Source organism: Bombina bombina, chromosome 3 (assembly GCF_027579735.1).
Source record: "Bombina bombina isolate aBomBom1 chromosome 3, aBomBom1.pri, whole genome shotgun sequence".
Classification (NCBI taxonomy): domain Eukaryota; kingdom Metazoa; phylum Chordata; class Amphibia; order Anura; family Bombinatoridae; genus Bombina; species Bombina bombina.
In genome coordinates, this window is record NC_069501.1 from 490,600,489 (window position 1) to 490,618,904 (window position 18,416).

General features: G+C 37.0%; 1 protein-coding gene across 2 annotated transcripts in view; it reads left to right on the forward strand.

The window, feature by feature from the left end:
* The first annotated feature begins 241 nt into the window (after window positions 1–241).
* Window positions 242–18,416, forward strand: part of DHRS11 (dehydrogenase/reductase 11) — a 312,134-nt gene continuing 293,959 nt past the window's right edge. Inside the window, exon 1 of one of the 2 annotated variants that reach the window (XM_053706835.1) lies at window positions 242–594. In XM_053706835.1, the coding sequence (XP_053562810.1) occupies window positions 463–594 (132 nt within the window). In that variant the 5' untranslated portion in view covers window positions 242–462. The remainder of the gene's footprint in view (window positions 595–18,416) is intronic. The other variant, XM_053706834.1, reaches the window with a different exon arrangement.

An 18,416-nucleotide genomic window follows, 5' to 3' on the forward strand; every position in this document is an offset into this window, starting at 1 on the left:
TAAAAACGTCTAGTAAAGTGTATGTGTTTATAGATATTTAGTCACAAGTCAGTGTGCTGTTATCATGAATTCAAAGGTAAATGACAAAACCCCACAAATGTTGTTTGTATTCAATCTAAATTCACACACGTATCTAGTGGGGAGGGGTTAAAGAACAAGGAGGGACGTGGGAGGGACGTGGGTAGGACGTGGGAGGGACGTGGGTAGGACGTGGGAGGGACTAAATTGATAGAAGAAAAAAAAAAAAAAAAGAAGCTTGGCGAGGATTAAACAGCAAGTGTGAACGGAATGATTATGTGCTGGAGGGAGGAGTGAAATGGGAGGAAGGAGAGAGAAAAGATAAGCGCTGAAGAAGGCAGGAGCAAAGAGTAAAAGGCTGTTGACCTAAAGTGATCTACAGGATATCTGCGCAGGGGATCTTTTGTGGCCTGGAACTTGAAGTGGGATCTCCTGTAAGATCTAATGGAACGTTGGAAGGGTCGTGTGGCACTTGTGACGGGAGCCTCTGCGGGCATCGGAGCAGCAGTGGCCCGGGCACTTGTCCAGCATGGCATGAAAGTGGTGGGCTGTGCCAGGAGCGTGGACAAGATCGAGGTCAGTATTGGAACCTGTTTGACATTAGATCTCACTGACAGGCAATGGCTTGCAGTCTTACATGCAGTGCATTTGGTAAATATTGAAACGGGGAATATTGGTTTAGAATATTCCTTCCAGCTGCTGGGGGTTTTACAATAGTAACCGATAGGTTCCTGAATCAGGCTGGGCAAATTTTATATTCTAACTAAAAATATAAGGTTTTTACATTTGCAAAATACAATAATTTATTGCCTGTAGATGTTTTAAAAATTAAAACATAATTTTAAAGAGTTGAAATGCCATATCCGGATTTTTATTGGATATTTAGTTTAATAGATACAGAATTATAAACCTGTAACAGTCTTGTGATATTGAAAAAAAAAAAAACATGATATACATATAGTAATTTAAATGACTTAAGATTTATAGTACTTTTTAATGCTCAATATACTTTTAATAGATACAAAATTATCAATCGAATAGTGTTTAATATTCCATACATTATTAATTGCATGCAGTAGCCTGAAAGGGCTATGATCATAAAAAAAAAATCAAGCTTGAAGATAATTTTTCTGTTTGCTTTATTATCATGCAATATTAATATTTAAGAAAATGTATTGTTTTGTTAAAATATGATTGAGAAAATACTTTATAATGTAAAGTGTGGAAGTGCTTATTGAATTATTGTAATCCAATTGTCTGAAAGTTTTTTTTTTTTTTTTAACAATTTATTAGTTTACCAATGTACTGCTGGGTAAAGAGTTTTTGACTTGTTTATTTCTGATTTATAGTTTAAAGAGAGCTGGATGTGTGAACCAATGAACTGAAATGCTTTTCTACAGATTACTAGAAAGTTTGCTCACAATTTTGCTTTATTCTAAAAACCAGTTTTGCTGGTATCCTTGACCTCTGCTACATAACCAATTATAACCCAGTCTTTACAGTGATTTATGCTATTGAAACATAAGCACTGAGCTGTGGCTGCCAGATTTATGAGTGTGGTAAAATGTGAATATTTCTTTTAAGGATTATGAGGTCAAAGTTTGTGAAAAGGTCTATAAAATGTCATTATCTGTGAGATGAGATTCCTTTGGTTATGACTTTTGGTCACAATGTAGAGGGAAAAAAAAAAGTCCATCGGACTGTGCCCTTTGCACATACCTACCATGCAAATCTGAATTAAACCCACCCTCATTTTGCAAAGTTTATCCAATGATGTGGGGCAGTTGAGTAAAGTTGACCTTCACTTCAAATTCAGGATACAACTACAGTAGTAGGGTTACCACTCACTACCCAGGGGTCAGCAACCTTCGGCTCCCAGATGTTTTGGAACTACATTTCCCATGATGCTCAGATAGCCTAAAGAGTGTCTCAGCATCGTGGGAAATGTAGTTCCAAAACATCTGGGAGCCGAAGGCTGCTGACCCCTGCACTATACTGTTGTTGTTGTTGTTCTTATTTTAACCCTTTACAGAGACCCATTGGTGATGCTTCATCTCTTCAAACTAGGCACCGCCATCTTGGATTTTGAATAGTCTTGTACCCTTTAACGGAAGAGGTGCACATTCATTGATGAGCAATGTTGTTAGCTTTTGACAGATGTACTTTGCACTTTAGTTCATCTCCCACAATATAAAGCTGGGGGTTTATTTTTTTTTATTTTAACCCTTTAAGGACACAGCTTTCAGTTTGCTCAATTGTTTTATGATGGAAAAATTCCGTCATATGTCCTTAAGAGGTTAAATAGGGTTTACAAGTAACGTAACAAATATGAAAAAAGTCCTCTGGAATAATATAGAGCAATTCAGTCACTGCAGAAATGTACAGCTCCTGTTCTGTATTGTGCACGCAAAACTGAAGTGCACAATACGGCTTGTCAAAAAGACAACTATATCACTGCTCTGTGAATGCGCACCACTCGTGTCACAGGGTGTGAGAATACGATGGCCACATCCAGTATGCAGATTCAGCCCATGTAAAGGGTTAAAATGAGAGAACTCCTTAAAGGGACAGTATACGCTCATTTTCATATAACTGCATGTAATAGACACTACTATAAAGAATAAGATGCACAGATACTGATATAAAAATCCAGTATAAAATGGTTTAAAAACTTACTTAGAAGCTGTCAGTTTGGCTCTGTTGAAAAGGTAGCTGGAAAGCCCACTGCACGTGGGAAATAAGACACTCCCCCCTCCCCCTTCTTTTGCATATGAAAAGACCCTTTACACAAACAGGAGCAAGCTGGAGTAGGTAGCTGAGCGTATTCACATAAAACTTTGGGGCTTGGTTAGGAGTCTGAAAATCAGAGCAATGTTACTTAAAAATAAGCAAAACTAAACATTTATTTTAAAAAAAAACTTTATGGGCTATATAAATAGATCATCTACAAAACATTTATGCAAAGAAAAAATGAGTGTATAATGTCCCTTTAAAGAGATCTGCAGGTACTGGATGAAAAACAATAGAATGGGGAATAGTAGCTTAGACATGAAACTCAATATGTTTCTCTCCTGATTCAGATAGAACATACAATTTTTTTTTATTTTTTTTTTAAATCAAAGTTTTTTATTGAGGCAATATCAAAGATACAAAACATCAGACAGTATACAATCAGCAGCTTGCTATAAGACATAACATATGTTATTTATAAGACATTGTCTGTAAATGCGAAGTACAACTTTTACATTCTGAGTTTACCTCTTTTCTATTTCGTTTCCTATGTCATAACATAAAGATAATAATGAAAGAATTTAAACAACCCTGGTAAATTATACTTCCTATAGGGTGATACGTTTATTATAATAGAGGTGTATTTGTTTTTGAAGGATTGACAAATTATAGGGAATCAAAACAATTTGCTCCTATTAGATATACGTGAACAGGAGGCAGAAAGCCTCATCTTCATGGTAAACAAAAGACTAAGAGCAACTTATGACAAAATGATGTCTGTAGCGGGTTAATACCGCTTATTTATCCACCTAGTATAAGAGTGGATTATAGCTATGAGGGCGGGGGGACGACGAAGCTATAGATTCTATTAGAGTTTACAGACTTTCCAGGCTGTCATCATTATAGCTGAACTTTATATATACGCTTACGTAGAGACCTGTTCAAGTATCCTGGGTTTTGTGTATAATACGGGTCAGATTACATTCTGGAACAATTATTCTCATAGCAGAGTATCAGGGTGTATGTAACATGAGATATAAGGTAGATAATATGAAACATAGTATAAAACGAGATATAAAGGGCTTCTAGAGGAGCTCCTCTCCTGGGGAGGTGCCATCTACCGGCGACAAGGGAAAAGGGAGAAGGGGTATGACCCGCAGGCAACAAGTACCGACGGGAAAGGGAGGAGAACATACAATTTTAAGCAACTTTCTAATTTACTTCTGTAATCAAATTGTATTTGTTCTCTTGGTATCTTTTGTTGAAAAGCAGGAATGTGAGCTCAGGAGCGTGCACGTGTCTGGAGCACTATATGGCAGCAGGATGCTATCTATTTGCAAGAGCACTAGACGGAAGCACTATTTCCTGCCATTTAGTGCTCCAGATGCCTACCTAGGTATCTCTTCAACAGAATACCATGGGAGTGAAGCAAATTTGATAACAAAAGTAAATTGGAATTTTTTTATTTTTTTTAAAATTCTATGCTTTGTCTGAATCAGAAAATATTTGTGTTGTTTTTCGTATCCCTTTAAAGCAACAACATTTTAAAAGCAAATATATTTACAGGGCCTTGGCACACGCTCTGCTGCAATGTCTCATAAAGAGACATAGTGCAAAAAAAAATGCAAAAGTAACACATAGCTAAATTCATGCTCGGTACCCAAAATGCATTGCCACTCATACCCCTGTAGCTGCTAATTACAGGCTGGGTACTGCTCAGGAGTGGCAATGCATTGTGGGTCCAGAGAAAGACTTGGCAAGAGTACAATAGATATGTATTAGAATGCACTGACATTTGTGTAATAAATGTTTCAACAAATTTTAGAGCATTTTTATTTTGTAATTGTATTGTTAGAAAATGTAGCTGAACTGTATACCTGCCACACGGGACTAAAGAAGGGGGCAAGCCTGTACTTCACGCCTATGTGTTTAAAAGGGCCATATCAATTGTCATAGTGAGTGTCAGTCTACTGCTGATCAGAGCCTGATTCACTGGCATTCTCAGGCATGTGACATTAGTACAGTCTCTCATGTATGTGAGTACTCTTTGCATACTACAAAAAAGCATACGACAAAGCAAATATGCTTGCAGCCTGTCCATAGCTGATATAGGAGGTGTTCTTGTGAACAAGTGTTGAGAGGTGATCGGCAAGCTGATTAGATAATGGAACTTTTTTTTTGTATTAGTGGGACTGTTATGTATGCATGAGGTAGCTCATATATATTGGTAGCTGCATATATATTTTTCTGTGTATTGGATATTGGAGCTTTAACATTGAGCAGTATGCTGCTATTGATTGCCCCCTTCATCTATCTGAAAGGGTGGTGGATTCATGGAATAAACTTCCATTTGAGGTGGTAAACACAAAGACTGTAAAGAAATTTAAAAATGCCTGGGACATGCATAAGGCTATCCTAAGGAAAAAGTAATATGGGTAGACTTGATTGGCCTTTTTGGTTCTTATCTACTGTCAAATTCTATGTTTCTATGATCAATCAATATAATTTGTTTTAAAGATTGCTGTATAGTTTCCAAAGTTCTATTGATTTACCTTTAACAAAGAATCGGTAGTGTGTGTGTGATATAAAATGCTATTCTAAAACAACACTAAGATTCTGTAAATTGTTCATGTCATTTTTGCATTTCTTACTAAAGTATTTAGTCCTAGATCATACAGTTTTATTAGACAACTTTCTCATTTATTTCTGGTACTGGTTTTGCTTCATTCTCTTGGTATCCTTTATTAAAAGGAGCAGCAATGTACATCTAGGAACAAGCTGAACACATCGGTAAGCCAATGACAAGAAGTATATTTTTGTAGCACCCAATCAGCAGCTAGCTCTTAACCCTACCTAGATATTCTTTTTTTTAACAAAGGATACAAAGAGAATAAAGTGAATTAGATAATAGAAGTGATTTGGAAAGTTGTTTAAAACAGTATGCTCTATTTGAATCATGAAAGGAAAGTTATGGGTTTAATATCCCTTTAACCCCTTAATGACCAGCAACTTACCCTGTATGTTGCAGGTCTTTTTTTTTATTGGGGCTTGATTTTTTTGATAGCTGCACAATTTCATGAGGCCTGCAGGAGGGAGGGAGGTCATAATAGCGCCATCTTGTCTTGCCGTTGGCATTTATGCAGAAATGCTTCTAGTAAAAAAAGTTGTTATTGTTTCAGCAACATACGCACAAATGCTACGTGTGACTAGAGCATCAAAATTCAAATACTGTGCCTGCTCAGAGAGCTGGACGTGCTGTTGATTGCGTCAGTGAAGACTTATTTTGTGTCAAACAAGCCACTGCTGACTCTCTGAGAAGGTGTCCTGTTTAAGACACATAGGTTAGGGACCTGCAAACTATGAGCCAATCAGGAGCCGCAGTCGTCCATAGCTGCTAATGACTGGTCATGTCCTGCTCGAGATCAGCTATTCAGGAGGGAATGTATATACTATATATGTACTGTTCTCAGTAAAAACTTGTAAAACAACGTTTATTAGAATTGTCTTTTAATCATAGACCTAAAAGGCTGCTTGTACAAGTATGCTTGAATCCATGCAGCTACAATATTAACATTTTAGCACCATTATATCATCAGAAACCTTACTGTAATTGAGCAAATGAATTAGTATATATTTGGAATTCCTTTCTTAGTTTTTTTATTAAGGTGAAGGTAAAGTTAGCCCAACTCGGTAACGCAGTAGTATTGATCTTTTAAAAATAACCCTAGTTTAATTAATATATATTTTTTTTAAATCTTATTATTTATTGCTGTTTTTTACCTTTTACAACAGCTTACGATCAACTTCTTTCAACCGCCCGCCTATTTGTCAAAATGATTGACAGGCGAGTCCTATTCATTCCTCCAATTCTCTGAAACATCATACACATATTGTATGAAATTATCTGAACAATGTCAGAAGGAGGGGGGCGGAAAATACGCCGATCCCAATGCAGAAAAACCTTAGTGTACTGCAAAAGGCAGTGCCTAGTACTGGCGTAAGGTATTAGAATGAGAAAAAGAGAAGCACTATTGTGTTGCACTTATTGTATCAGCAGTTGAGATATTTACCAAGCAAATGAAGGGTGGGGGGGGGGGGAGACCTAAAATAAAATATAACTTTTAATAAAGTTGATTAAAAACTGAGATGCATTAAAATCATTTTAAAAGACATACACAAGTACATGCCTGCTTCCTGTTAAATGAGTAACAATACTCAAAGTGATAACAGTGTAGTCACACTTAAATAAAATATATGTAGCATATAGAGAAAATGTAAATCTAATCGGCAACGAATGCTGCGAGATATATATATATATATATATATATATATATACATACACCCTATCTTGCTATTCGCCGCAAATGCTTAAAGGGACAGTCAAGTCCAAAATAAATAAACGTTCATGATTCAAATAGGGCATGTGATTTTTAACAACTTTCTCTTGGTATTCTTAGTTGAAAGCTAAACCTAAATAGGCTCATATGCTAATTTCTTAGACCTTGAAGGCCGCCTCTTATGTGAATGCATTTTGACAGTTTTTCACCACCAGAGGGCGTTAGTTCATGTGTGTCATATAGATAACATTGAGCTCACACACATGAAGTTACCTAGGAGTAAGCACTGATTGGCTAAAATGCAAGTTTGTCAAAAGAACTGAAATAAGGGGGCCGTTTGCAGAGGCTTAGATGCAATGTAATCACAGAAGTAAAAAGTATATTATTATAACCGTATTGGTTATGCAAAACTGGGGAATGGGTAATAAAGAGATTATCTATCTTTTAAACAACAAAAATTCTGGTGTTGACTGTCCCTTTAAGATAGCTTTCACAGCACCCACACCGATTTAGAGAGAAGGAGGGGGGTTTTAACCCTGAGCTACGTCAACTATTGCAGAGTGTAAACAATAGTGTGCATATGCACCAACAATTAAATTAAACTAACAGAGGGCAGTGCGAACGCCTGACGCACATTTCGCCACTGCTTTTTCAAAGTACTTGTGTATGTCTTTTTTTTTTTTTTTTTTTTTTCTTTTTTTTTTTTTTTTAAGTTTTAAATTTCTTTTATTGATGAAACAAAAGTTATTACATAACAATCGATAATATAACATTACAATCAAGATAAAGAAAAGAAATAGAAAAAAAAAAAAAAAAAAAAAAAGTAACAAAACAATTCTCGAAGTAGTAAGTACATGAATGTGTCAAATATCATCATTATTGATACAATTTGTATTTGTGCTTAATGCAATAAAACATTTGCTTACGTATTTGCCATATAGTCCTCCCATAAAAACTTCAGATTACAGTAGAACTCCATTTGTTGGGTCTGGGTATAGTGATATCTTTCTAGGGTCAGTAATTGTGAAACATGATCCTTCCACTCATTGACCGTGGGTACTCTCTGGCTTTTCCACAGTCGTGGTAATAGCTGTTTAGCTCCATTTGTCATTATATGTAATAATTTTAATCTAAGCTTACATTTCAGTTTGGGAGGATAGTTAAAAAGCAGTAATAGAGGATTGAGGAGAATCCTGTGTGATAAACATTTCTCTATCTCTTCTTTGATTGCCGACCAGTATTGTCGGATATATATACACTCCCACCATATATGAGTCATTGATCCCACCTCACCACATCCCCGCCAGCACAAATTATTTATGTTAGTGTATATCTTTGAAAGTCTAAGCGGTGTGAGGTACCATCTATATAAAAGTTTTAGATTAGTTTCCGTTATGCTTATTGAGGAGGATGATTTTCCCATATTAACAAAAATTATATCCCATTCTTTCTGTGAGATTTCTCTTTGCAGTTCAGCCTCCCATTTCCTACAGTATGCAGGTAGGGATCTAGAGTGGTGACCCAATAGCAATTTATACAGTAGTGATAGACCTCCTCTAGTGGGGATTTGTGAGTAACATATAGTTTCAAATAGTGTGAGGGATCTCAATAGGTTAGGTTTCTGCGTGTTATGGGTGATGTAATGTAATAGCTGTTGACGTGTGTACCAATCATTTGCAAGTATTGGTGCCAGTTTCTCTATCTCTTCTTCAGATTTCAATTTGCCCTCACTTGTGAGTGTGTGAATAGGGATCAATGTATTAATATTGAACAGTGCTATAGTAGCAGGTTGCCTTCTTATCGGAATCTCTGGGTTATGGAGGATCGGTGTTAGTGGGGAGGGGTTTGAAGAAATGCCCATAGATTTATTAGAGATAAAGTCCCACGTCTTGAATGTTTCCTGTATAATTCTGGGGGGTGTTTTACTCATGTTTCTATGTATTTTATTGATCCAACACATACCTCCCACATTAGGGCAATTAATTAGTTGTTGTTCCAGTCTAACCCATTCTTTATTCTCTCCATGCTTGCACCAATCTATAACTCGGTTGAGAATAGCCGCTTGTCTGTAGTACGCCAAATTGGGTACTCCCAGTCCTCCATTCTTCCTATTTCTATACATAATTTTTTTGGCTACCCGTGGCCGTTTGTTTTGCCATATATATGAGTTAACCCTATTTTGTAGTGTGGTCAGATAGGACTGAGGTAATGGGATAGGTACAGTTTGAAATTTGTATAAGATCTTAGGTAGGCCTGACATCTTGAATGCCTCCATTCTTCCCACCCAGGACAAATTTTTGTGTTCCCAATTGCTTAATTCTCGCTGTATTTCATCTAAGAGGGTTTGGTAGTTCTGTTTGAATAGAGTTTCCTGGTTGTGTGATATTTGGACCCCTAGATATTTGATAGAGGAATTTTGTATGTGAAAGTGATATTTATTCGCAATCTCCTGTAATTCTGGTTTAGTGATGTGGATCCCTAGCATCTCTGATTTAGTGGGGTTAATTTTGAAACCGGAGAGTGCACCATATATATCTAATTCTACTTTTAGTGCCTCTAAGGATTGTTGTGGGGTTGTGAGCGTCAGTATAACGTCATCGGCATACAATGCCTGTTTGTATTGATCGTTTTGGATCTGAATGCCTTTTATATTGATGTTGTATCGGATTGCTGCAGCTAAAATTTCAATTGTCAGTACAAACAAAATGGGTGATAAGGGGCATCCCTGTCTGGTTCCATTGTTAATCAGAACCTTGCCTGAGAGGGAATCATTTAATTTGATTTTGGCCGTAGGTGCATTATATAGTGTAAAGATTTTATTAATAAAGCCCTCCCCCATTCCAAATCTCTCCAATGAACCTCTTAAAAAGGCCCAGTTCAATCTATCAAAAGCCTTTTCGGCATCCATAGCAAGGAAGATTGTTGGTATATTATATATATGAGCATATTCAAGCAGATTCAATATTTTAATAGTATTGTCCCTTGCCTCTCTGTGGGGTGTAAAACCTACTTGATTCGTATGAATTAGATTCGGGAGGATTTTATTGATGCGTAGTGCCAGGATCTTTGCGAACAATTTCACATCGACATTTAACAGTGAGATGGGTCTAAAATTTTGGGGCGTATCGGGAGGTTTCCCAGGCTTTGGGAGCACCGTAATGTGTGCCTCCAGCATAGTCTGTGGAAAAGGGTTCTGGTCATTCACTCTATTGAAAATGTCTAACAAATGGGGTATCAGTATTGGGGCAAGGGCTTTATAGTATTGGGTGGAAAAGCCATCTGGGCCCGGGCTTTTTCCAGGGTTAAGATCGTGTATTGCCAGTTTTATCTCTTCTGAGGTGATGGGTGCTTCTAGGTCTGTTGTTTGTTCTTTGTTTAGTGTGGGAATGGGAAGTGCTTGCAGGTAAGTTTGCATGTCTATGGCAGCAAACAAGCTGTCTGTTTCTTGCTTAATATTGTATAGTTGTGTGTAATAGTCCTCGAATTGTAGGAGGATATCTTTGGTGGAATAAACTTTAGTGTTTTTAGGTGTTTTTATCTCATGTATAAATGTTTTTAATTTTTTAATTTTTAGTGCCCTAGCTAGGAGTTTACCTGCCCTATTGCCTTCATAATAAAATCTCTGTCTAACTTTGGATCTGGTATCTGTATATTCCTGTAATAACATATCATGAAGTGCTTTTCTAGTGTCCTGGAGTGATTGGGTCACGTCTGGGTCGTCCTGATTTAATCTGTGTTTATGCTCTAAATCCGATAATCTTGAGGTGAGGTCTAAGTATTTCTGCCTATCTAATCTTCTGAATTGGGCTTTTCTCTTCATGAATTCCCCTCTCATAAAACACTTATGTGCTTCCCAAACTGTAATTGGGTCGGTATCCCCCGTAGAATTAAAGAGAAAATATTCCTGTAGTGCTTTCTGAGTCTTAGTGAGTTGTACCTCTCCTTTTAATAAGGAATCATCTAGCTTCCATATGTATGGGGTAACAGGGGTATTAGGCCATGCAATATCAAAATATACGGCCGAGTGATCCGACCATACTGTATGAGTGATCCCAGAGTTTTTTATATGTTCCAGCCCTATTTGATTGGTGATCAGGTAGTCTAATCGGCTATATGTCTTATTTGGGGAAGAAAAAAAAGTGTATTCCCTTTTGTCTGGATTAATAAATCTCCAAATGTCATAGAAATTGTAATCTCTCATTATTTTCCATAAGTGTTTAAGTGTACGTTTAGATGTGCTGGGGTTTGGGTTAGAGCTGTCCATCCCTGGGTTTATGGGAATGTTAAGATCCCCCCCTATAAAGATTAATCCTTTAGCTATATCCAGTATGCGTCTAAATGTTTTCCTAAAATAGGGAAGTTGTTGGGTGTTAGGTGCATAGAGATTAATTAATGTAACCGGTCTACCATATAATAATCCGAAGACTGCCAGAAATCGGCCTTCTAAATCAGTGTATGTTTGGATATGTTGAAAAGATATGACCTTGTGTATCAAGATACTTACACCACACTTTTTTGAAGTGCCGGAGCTGTGGAAATGCCGATTATAGTTAGAGCTCATATATTTTGGCTCGTGAGAGCGCTTAAAATGCGTCTCTTGTAGGAATAAAATATCCCCTTTTCTTTTATGAAAATCAGACATTGCCACAGATCTTTTGGCCGGGGAGTTAAGACCCTTTACATTTTGCGTGATAAATTTAAGTGTTTTGTTAGGAGTATCCATTGACAAGTAGTATATTAGGTTTCGATGAGACACACCATGTACAATATCTTACCATATGCATTGTTATTACCTTACTTCGGTATCTAATTTGCAGACAATATGAACACATTAGAGAAATAAAATAATATAACAAACTGAAACTTAACAAATATATAGCTAACCAAAAAAAAGAGTTGATGCCTACCCTATATCTGGGGGCAGGCATTGGAACCATGTTTAACCACGGGACCTTACTCTAGAGGGGGGTCAGGGTCGATGATATAAATTACAGTGATCCCATTTCGTATCTAACTGCAATGTAGGAACGTCATTTCATCCCTCCGTATAGTGTTTATAATAGATGAAATGAGGGACAAAATTAAATATAATACCCTACAAGGAGCCAGGGGTGAAGTTTGTGTAGAACCGTATTATAACATTATGTTAAACTAACTCTATATAAGTTTAAGTAAACATTCAAAACCCACCACACAAAACTTATTCATGCTGGGATAACCCAGACAGAGTCTATAATTAGTTACCCATCCTTTTTGGACAGTTCCTCAAAGTCTGTAATCCTGTGTGGGATTTAATCAAGTCCCGTCTTCAATAACTGCATTGTTCGCCCGTCTTTTTTCTGGTGGGGCGCCTTGTGAGGAAAGTTTCTTGCTTGCCCTCGAGGATGTTTGCTGCCATCTCTCTGTTTGTAGCCTTTTCTCTCTTCTTGGTGGTGTGTGTTGCTGATTATCATCTGATGAAAAGTCTGGTGGATCCAGGTCTAAGGCCTTGCAGAATTCTGGGACTTCTGAGACTTTCCTGCATATTAGTTTCCTTGTATCTCGCAACACATACAGATGAAAGGGGAATCCCCAACGGTATAAGATTTTCTTATCTCTCAACAGCTTAGTTAGAGGCGCCAGCTCTCTGCGTCTTTGTAAAGTCCTCGGGGACAGATCGGCGTAGAATTGCAGAACAGTCCCTCTGAAGCGTATAGGTTGATTCTTTCTAGATAATGTCAAGATTTCTTCTTTATTCATAAAGCATTTAAATTTTATAATGACATCTCTGGGCGGCGCTGTGTCTGGGGGTCTTGGCCTTAAAGCTCTGTGGGCTCTGTCCCAAGGCATATCAACCGGCTGTTGTGATCCTTTTAGGTGGGCAAACAAGGCTGCAAAATAAGTATAGAAATCTTTTGGTGGCACTGACTCGGGAATTCCCCTGATTCTAAGGTTCTTTCTCCGACCCCTGTTTTCAAGGTCTTCAAGTTTGTCACTAAGATCTTCAATAATGTCAGCTTGAGAGGTTACTTGATCCTGTATGCTTGCAATCTCCTCCTTAACCAGTTCTGACTGGTCTTCAATGGCTTCCACTCTAAAACCCAGAGTGTGTATGTCCTGCTTAATTTCCGCCATTTCCTCTCTCATGCAGGTCCTGACAATGTCTGCTATATCCTGCTTTGATGCCAGAGAAGACAGTAGAGACATAGGCACATTTGTAGATGTTTCTTGGTCTTGTGAAATTTCATCCTCCAGCAGTGAACTGGGGGATGATTGCTCTCTGAGGTGTTTTGTCGGTGAGGATCTTTTGTGTTCTGAGGCTGAGAAAAAGGAACTCACAGAGTGCTCCTTCCCCAGTGACTTTAGTTGTTTATGAGGCTTAATGCCCTTCCTTGCAGCCATAGTGAGACAGTTTTATGTGTGACAATGTGTCTTGGAAGTGTTTGTTGTTATATTCCGGGTACAAGGCAACACACAAATGATATCCAATTACTCTTTATATTAGAGTTCGCCCTCTGCGCTTTTTACATATATAATTATAAATAAGTCTCACCGGTTCTCAACTGTAAATCTGAGGGAGATGAGGCAGAGAGCTGGTATTTGTGCATTAGTCCCGCATTAAAGTTATAAGGCCCAGCGTGGCTCAGCGTGTCCTTGAGTGTTATAAGTGCGTGCACACAAACGGCTTCATCCTGGGATTTTTTCTGGCCTGGGGTTATGACGCACCTCTATCTGTAAGCTGGAGTCGCATCCGGGATGGAGGTGAGAGTAGCGGGTGAGTGACTGGTATTATAGGGCTTATCGCTCTCGTGTGTGTGCTGTTTTTACTGATAAGCCTAAATTAGGCAGTCTCCTCTCTCTCTCTTCTGTGTCCCGCACCGCCAAAGTCACGGTCCCTGTATGAAATAAAGTTACCGCTTCATTCCTGGCACTTTAAACAGTTGTTCCCTCCGGTTTCTTCCAGTTATCGGTCACAGTAACATACGTATTTATACTTTGAAAGTCCCTGACACACCGGAGCTCTGGGTTTAAGCAGCCATCTTAGCTGCGGCCAAGCTCCGCCCCCCGTCTTTTTTTTTTTTAAATGATTTTAATGCGTCTCAGTTTTTAATCAACTTTATTATTTAAAGTTATATTTTATTTTAACCCCCCCCCCCCCTTATTCCCCTCCCTTAATTTGCTTGGTAAATATTTTAACTGTTGATACAATAAGTGTGCCACAATAGTGCTTCTCTTTTTCTCATTCTAATATATACACATATTAACATAAATATATATATTCATATACATAATTATTTACAAGAAACACAAGTTCCCATAGACCACTATGTAAAGGCACTTTTCAGTGCTTTTTTTTTTTTTTTTCTATCGCCCTACACCTGCCACTTTTAACACATTAAAATTGTCTCCTGCAGTTAACATAAAAAAAATGCTATTTTTTTTTTTATTTTTTAAAAAGGCACACTACTGGTTAATTTCCAGAGCGCTAATTGCTACCGCAAGCTTGTGGTAGCAATAACCAGCCACGTGTAATGGCCGTTTACAGGTGCAAGATAAATAAGTGCTCCACTTGTAATCTAGCCCTATGTGTATAAAACACCACAAGGGAGTTTAGCACAAAGTTAAAGTATCAATTGGGAGCCATAAAGAACCGCTGGTCCTGAGCTGATATAGCCGTGGAGTCAAGCAGCAGCGAGAGTGACTTTTATTCAGCAGCATATGCACATATACGTACTGAAAAATAAGAAGAGTGCAACGCCACTACTAGTGAAGTAGAGAAAGCAACACGTTATTTCAGAAGCAAAATCACTCACACTTTACACTTTACAACCTCAATCAACATGAGGTATGAAAAATGCAATGAACACAGTGCTGAGGGTACCGTAAATAGAGTCCCAAAGTCCGTCTTCACTCAGTCCATATAGAAAGGTGTCACTGCCCTCTTTATCGCTTCACATGTGGACAGGGGCTTACCAGTATTTCCTCTTAATTACTGTTTAACTCCTATTCAAAGAAACACACACACCATGGTCCAACACATTTCGTAGGACCTTTCCTTCTTCATCAGAGGCTGCCTATTATAGTGTCAACATCCCTTTTTTATACGATCAGTCCTCAATTCGATACAATGTGACCCACAAGTTATCTCTGAAGGTTACCATTGAGAAATGATCACAGATAACATTGTTTCTTTTGCGGATATGTATCGGTCTATTCAGCATTAATAAATACATACTTACAGATTATATTTATAGTAAAAGACTCGAGACTCAAAGAATAATATTTAAAATTGTTACCATTTATTTTCTAAAATAAACTATTAATTTATACACACATATAGATCACATTGTAAAATAAAGGATATTTTACAAAAAGTAATTACTTATTCTCCTCCATTTCATACCTTTTGGCTCCATAGTGCCAAGGGTATGAATCCAAAAAGTCTCAGTCAAGTTGAAATTAAACTTTCATGATACAGATAGGGCATGACATTTTAAAGAACTTTCCAATTTACTTTTATCACATTTGCTTTGTTCTCTTTGTAATTGCTGAAAGCTAAACCTAGGCTGGCTCATATGCTAATTTCTAAGCCCTTGAAGGCCACCTCTTACCTCAGTGCATTTTGACAGTTTTTCACAGCTAGACAGTGCTAGTTTGTGTGTGCCATATATAAATATCATTGTGCTCACTCCCGTGGAGTTACTTATGAGAGGTCACTAGTTGGCTAAAATGCAAGTCTGTCAAAAGAACTGAAATAAGAGGGCAGTCTGCAGATGCTTAGACACAAGATAATCGGAGGTAAAAAGTATATTAAAGGGACAGTCAAGTCCAAAAAAACTTTCATGATTCAAATAGGGATGTCATTTTAAACAACTTTCCAATTTACTTTTATTACCAATTTTGCTTTGTTCTCTTGGTATTCTTAGTTGAAAGCTAAACCTAGGAGGTTCATATGCTAATTTCTTAAGGCCACCTCTAATCTGAAAGCATTTTGACAGTTTTTCACCATTAGAGGGCATTAGTTCATGTGTTTCACATAGATAACATTGAGCTCAGGAGTGAGCACTGATTGGCCACAATGCAAGTCTGTCAAATGAACTGAAATAAGGGGACAGTCTGCAGAGGTTTAGATACAAGGTAATAACAGAGGTAAAAAGTATATTAAAATAACTGTGTTGGTTATGCAAAACTAGGGAATGGGTATTAAAGGGATTATCTATCTTTTTAAACAACAGAAATTCTGGTGTTGACTGTCCCTTTTAATATAAGCGTGTTGGTTATGCATGACATCTGACACAGTGAAAAAAGTTAAATAATACCTGTGTCTAGTGTAGGCAGACATTTACATTATATATAGAACTTTAGTACAAAGGTAAAATAGTTATCCTCCCTTAAATTAATATTGACTTTCTTGGCTGAACTCTAACAATTTCATATTATTAAGTCATAAGTCATGACATTCTGTCACGTAGCTTTAAAAAGCTAGATTATTTCTGTTGTGAGCATTGTTTTGTTGCCAGTGTTCTTATAGATACTCTGCATTTCATTTCTATATATTAGTCGGATGTGCAGAACACCTAATGTAATACAGTAGGTGGTATATTTCACAGTTGTGTAACTTTTATAAAGGGGTATAAAACTTCACTGTTTTGTTCCCCATAAAATGCTTAAAAAAAGAGATTAAACACTGAATATATTTCAGGTATCTCTCTCTAATTATGGGGGCTGCCATTTTGCAACCAAGATTACACTGCAGGCATCTGAAGAAGAGTTGATGCACATAGGCAAACATATGTCTGCACTGGAAAACAGTTAAAGGGACATTGTACACTGGATTGTTCTTTGCATAAATGTTTTGTAAATGATCCATTTATATAGCCCATCTGGGAGTGTTTTTGTAACATTGTATAGTTTTGCTTTTTTATTTTTTAATAACGTGCTGATTTTCAGACTCCTAACTAAGCCCCACATTGTCAGATGTATACGCTTCTTTACAGACTCCTGCTTGCTCATGTTTATGTTATCTGTCTTTTCATATGCGGGAGAAGGTCTGCTCTTTTTGTTTTTCCAGCCCCTTTCATTGGGTGTCCCAGCCTAACTTCCTCAACAGTGCTAAACTGTGAGCTTCTAAGTAAGTTTTTACATGTTTTACACTGGATTTTTAGATCAGTTTCTGTGCATATTCTTCCTTATAGTAGTGTATATTACATGCAGTTATATGGAAATTGGTGTACACTGTCCCTTTAAAGTTTAATTTTAACATGACTAGAGGGAGGTGGAGGATAAAGTTTTTAATCTAGTTAAAAGTGGATCTAAACTCTCCATTTTTAAAAAATTTTTTTTAATGGTACTTGATAATATTTTCTCATAGATGCTGCAATTTATATTAATGATTTTTTTTACCATTATTATCACCTCTCCATCCACCCTCTGCAAAACAATTTTTTTTTTGTCTCCGATATTTTGATCCCTTATCCAATCAGCTGTGTTGCCACACGGCTGGTCAAAAAAAAAAGGCTTTACACTAGATCTTTACAGAATACTAGTGAGTTAAAGAAACCCCTATAAAGAATACACATATAGCACTCAAGAGTTATATTTGGATATACAGTAATATGATTGATTAACAAGGTATAGGTTCATATTATTAATACCACTTCTCAGTTAGAAATAGAGTGGAGATTACTTTGTTTAAAATTTTACTTTTATTGATTGTTACAACTTTAAAATACAGGGAAAATTAAACTTAAAAACACACACAATTGACTGAATTTATTGGGATCACTATGTCCACCTATATTGAAGTGGAGTATGATATTGATCAATGGGTGTGGTCTCACAATATGAGTCAAATTAGAGGTTTGAGAAAATGGTCAAATAAATTTGGTTGTCACTGTATATACAATGCTGATGTGTAAAATGATAGTCTGCAAAGAATTGCAGTGCTATTTTGTATTTCAGCAAATATAGTGTGTCACTAGATATTATCTTTCTTGTTCATAAAATGTATCAATTGCCAGTCTTGTATGGTAGATTTGATTCATATACAAGGACACATATAGGCAAGCAACGAATATGTTTGTAATTGTTGCAGTTGTAACAATATTAAGCCTGTGATCAGTCACGCTGTTGCTCCGTGTATTCGGTTATCTACTTGATCATATTAATATCCTATATATGTGCCCCCTATTATATGTAACGGTTTATTGTTCACCCTGAAGGTGTTGACTATATGCAAAAAGGGGTTACACTTAGCGATTAAGTATTGCGAATATTAAACCAAATAATTAGTAGCCGTGGCTTCAATGAGCTGTAAATGTTTGTTGCAAATAAAGCATAGTTTGACAGATC